Source organism: Apaloderma vittatum, unplaced genomic scaffold, assembly GCF_000703405.1.
Source record: "Apaloderma vittatum isolate BGI_N311 unplaced genomic scaffold, ASM70340v1 scaffold10127, whole genome shotgun sequence".
Classification (NCBI taxonomy): domain Eukaryota; kingdom Metazoa; phylum Chordata; class Aves; order Trogoniformes; family Trogonidae; genus Apaloderma; species Apaloderma vittatum.
The window spans coordinates 26,922-31,437 of NW_009724528.1; the positions used below are offsets into that span (position 1 = coordinate 26,922).

Here is a 4,516-nt window from a genome sequence, read left to right on the forward strand (position 1 = left end):
TCCAACTCCCAATGCTGGGTTTTCACACCTGCATCTCTCTCCAATTCCCTGTCTCACCAAAGATCAGGTACCATGCTATCTGGAACCGCGGGGATGCTCAAACCACCTCACTGGGAAGGCAAGACATCAGGAACTGCAGTCTGTGCGAAGTGTTCACCCCTTAACAAGAGCACACCAATCCCTCAGTGAGCAGGAACGCTGGGTTAGCGGTGCGCGCTGCCTGCACTCTGCTCCTGCACACACGGAATGTTACTGACCAGCACCAGAGCGCTGTGATCTCCTCTCAGCAGGTGACTATGGCCGTTACTCTTTCCTGTCCCTGAATTCCACTTCTCTGACTCCTACGCCCCCACGAGTGGACCATTCCAAAGGCTCTCCTTGTGTAAAACTTGACTCCCACGTCAAACACCGGTGTATGGAATGGGAAATAACTGGAAGTCCCTTGCAAAATTACTATTTAAGTTCTACCTATAGCTAACATCTCAGAAGTTGAAGTCCACTGCACAAACTCACCTGTTAATACAGCAATGCTGAGAATCTTCAAGATTGCATGAACCAGTGTATTTGGCTGGAGCTGATCTAGCTGCGTGTACTGAACGCTGTCCAGTCTCTGAACCTGTCTTCGTGGAATGTCTCCGAAGTGTGGAAATTCTGATGATATGTATGCCAATAAGCCATGAAGAACATCACTGTCTACTACAGGATAAACTTGTACAAAAAAAATAAACTTTAAGTGACACCTTTTTTCCTTTTTTGAGCTTATAAGTTTTAATCAGTTGGTACATATTTATACTGACAAAGCCAAAACAACTTCACAATAATTCTAAGCCAAGAAATTCTTAAGATGTGTGTCACTTGATCCAACTTTACACTGTACTTCATCTGCCTCCTCTTCATAACATCCTGAAGTCAACCAAAAATACAAAAGAAACCTTGTATCACGGCTTGGTAAGAATAGTCATTTGTGATCACACACTCCAAACACTGCCTTAAATAGCTGGACCTCAGGAAGACAGTAAGAACAGTGCAAGTTCACGGTGATACTTGCCCTATATTTTCCCCTCAGTCTCCAATCCACCATGACTCAGATATTTTTAAAGACTTTGTGCTTAACAGCCTCCAATGAATTACTTTCCCTGAATGGATCTACTTCCTCTAAAAAATTCAGAAATAAAATAAATCCTCACGAAATCTCAGACATCTTATGGTTGAGTCCTGGGGCAACCGCTGTTTCTTAAACAAAGCTCAAAGAATTCAGTTTTTCAGAACTCAAAGTCCTGAATGGTAACCACTCCACTTTACCATAAATTCCACAGGCCTGTCTCATGCCATTATATCCACACCTTGTCCACAGGCGATACTTTCCTACAGCCTGTTGTACCTCTCAGATGCTCATATGCCCGTTTTATCCCGTGTATGAGGGATTGCCAGCAAAATGGAGTCTTCTAAAGAGCTATTTTGCTGTGACTTTTGTGGAAACTTCAGCACTATAATCTTACATTCTTCTGGATTGAGAGCCAAGCAGTTCCCCAGATTCAGTAACTGACTGGTAAATGTAGACTGCAGCATGATTTCTCCACACCAAAGATTCTCATACATTATTATATCTGCAAGAAAAAAGCAACCTTATCAAGTCATGTATTAACAATAACTCAGTGTATCTTACTTTTCTTGACTACAAAAGCATCATACATACAGGTATGAAAGGCAGTTTGAAAGAGATCACTTAGAAAAAGCAATTTTTTTTTTCATCTACCAGCATAATTCACAATGAATTAATCAATTTTTCTCAGTAATGTAATTCTTCAACTCATAGAATATTCAATAGCCTCACAGGAGGTAACACGTCAGTGAAGTGGGTGAACGTATTGGGTAAATTACTATGCAACATTTCAGAAAGAGTAAAGTACTAGGCTTATCCAGAAAGGTTTTTCATGTATTTTGCACTAAGAATGTCTAAGCAGAAAAGAAAAAGCCAACTTATCTTCAATCTTTAAAAATATCTACCTTTGCACCTCCTTACAAGCACATCAAGAACTCTTAACAAAGACAAGTAGGCACCTTGAAATGTAGAAGTAGTCAAACAATTTTACATGGTGTAACTTTTTTCCATATTGCAAAACCAAAATGGCGAGATCACTATCAAGTTCTCATCAACTTCAGTCCTAAATTAAGTGTTTTTATAGTACTGTATTCTCTTACATGATACCCGTTCTCTTATAGAAAGGGGTTTGCTTTTGTTCGGTATTAAAAGCATATGAAGGAGTTATCAGGAGGAACTTGCATTATTAGCCAACATGTTATGAAAAAGGTGAACTGCAAGTAGCATTTCCTATTTCTGCAGTCTGGGTCAGTTACTAATTCACAATACGATCCACCTCAAGGTGCTAGTGCTAAGCTGTAAACGACCTTCACAGGAGGGGAAAGTATTCCCGAGACTGAACATAACATCACAATTTTCTGGTCCACCTGCTGGCCTGGCTTGTGGTGGCACTACACATAAGAGATGGGCAAACTTCCATGGGACAGTTGATGCCCCGCTGGCAGGGTAACTGAAAATTCAACATGACATGGATGTAAGCAATGTAAGAAAGATACTTAAAAATGCTGAGCCCATAGTTCCAAATCACCAACTACATATTGTTTTACTTCAAACAGGTATTTTAAAGATCCACATGTAAAAAAAGCAACAAAAGGAATTCTCACCTGTAAGCAGGACAATATCCCCAGGAAACACAGTGAGTGACCAAAACGCAGCACCACGCCACAGCACCACCTTTCTCTCAATTTCTGACTGGTCTATAACCACAATTGTTGCTACAGGAACTTTACAGGAAGATTTTGGTCTAGCCTTCACCTGTATTTCTTTGATATGACAAGGATGTACTATTGTGACCAAAACATTGTACTTTTGATTTTTGCAGCAGCAATTCTTAAGCAGTGATAGTTTCTTCTGAAGTTTCTTGGGCTCTGCCATCCTCCCTTGATCCACGCTCATCCCAGAACCAGCTGCAGAAGAATTCAGTTTCGCTCTCTTTGATTTCCGCTCTCCTTTAAACACCGAGTGAAAAATATGGAAGGAATCTTCGCACTTGCGGGCTCTTTTAGAAGAGTTCTTATGACAACTGTCTACTTGAGAGCACAATATTCCTGAGCTCAGTGGTTCAATACGGATTTCATTTACAAATTGCTCAGCAGAAACATTAAGTTCTTTAGACTTCTCTTCATTTTCCTGAGCACTCCCTTCTTGTTTTGCAGCTTCAAAGCAAACATTTGCCCCATCACCCTCAGAGCTGAAAAGGTCAAGGGAACTTGTATACTCTTCCTTATCCTCATTTGTAGCCACATTAAGACATGTTCCAATACCAGAATCAAATTGAAAGTGATTACATTGCCTTTCTTCGTTTTTTTTGTCTGCTTCTGTTTCCAGCAGTTCTATGATTCTTTTCTGTACCTCATTCCTCTCCTGTGCCAGAACAGCCATCTGACTGGAAGTCATTATACTACGAAATTCAGTGTCTGCTGACACTGCAAAGCCTAAAGAGCCACTTGGTTCTCCTTTTGGTTTTGATTCTTGATTTTGGGGGAAAAATATATCCAAATATTGACTTAGATGTTCATGGTGATCACTTGTACGATCCGACTGAACATCTTGTCCCACAGATTTTATATGTATGCTAATCTGCTTAGTACTGGCAACCAAGTTGGAAATGTCAGAGCCGTTAACTTCTAAACAGCTGGCTTCTCTGTCTGTGGCACCTGAACAACAGCTACGTGCTTGTTTATCTTCTCTAGCTGAATCTTCACATTTTTGTAGAAGGCATTGATCTGCAGCCTGATTTCCATTTTCATGTGTGCACCTATCTTCACAAGTTCGACAATCAGAATAAATTAAACTTTCAGCCTTTTTAGCTGTGCAGGTACAAGTTACTGCCACAGGTACCAGAGACGTCAAATATTCCTTTGCCACCATTAATGTCCCCCGCTCCAGCTGCTGCTGAGAGCTGTCACCACTTGTAGCTGTGACTGTAGAACTTCCTGCCTGAAACACCAAGTCCAAGTGGCCAGCACCTTGCGCTCTTTCAGAGGAAGGACTACGGGTATCGCACCAATAGTGGAGTTCCTCCCATTTTTCAGCAGCAGGTGCTGAACTACTTTGCTCTGACACCTCCAGTGGGCTTGGAATCCTGGGTGCTCCCACAAAAATATGAATTTGAGGTCTTTTTGACATTTTTGATTGCTGTGTAAGTTTGACTTTAAGCAATGTGGTTTATGCAATAGGCGTGCTAAAGATCTGTAAATGCAGAAAATTCTATTTGGCCTTTTCTTAGCAATTTAAGAAGACCTAAAATTCAAAGGACTATTTCATAATTTAACTGGTAAAGATAGTACTAGTTAAGTTCTATCAAATTAAATGCACAAAATAAAAAGTTGTGTCAAATTTGCATAGAAAGGTAAATTTGCAGTAGGGCTTAATTTCTCATTATGATACCTGAAAACACAGAGGATGCACACT

General features: G+C 40.5%; 1 protein-coding gene across 1 annotated transcript in view; it reads right to left on the reverse strand.

Annotated features, from left to right (window-relative positions):
- Positions 1 to 4,231, reverse strand: part of FAM35A (family with sequence similarity 35, member A) — a 15,027-nt gene extending 10,796 nt beyond the window's left edge. The window contains exons 1-3 of the mRNA XM_009872536.1: positions 2,707 to 4,231; positions 1,500 to 1,607; positions 514 to 708 (exon numbers count right to left, since the gene is read on the reverse strand). Of these exons, the coding sequence (XP_009870838.1) occupies positions 514 to 708; positions 1,500 to 1,607; positions 2,707 to 4,231 (1,828 nt within the window). The remainder of the gene's footprint in view (positions 1 to 513; positions 709 to 1,499; positions 1,608 to 2,706) is intronic.
- Positions 4,232 to 4,516: the final 285 nt, after the last annotated feature.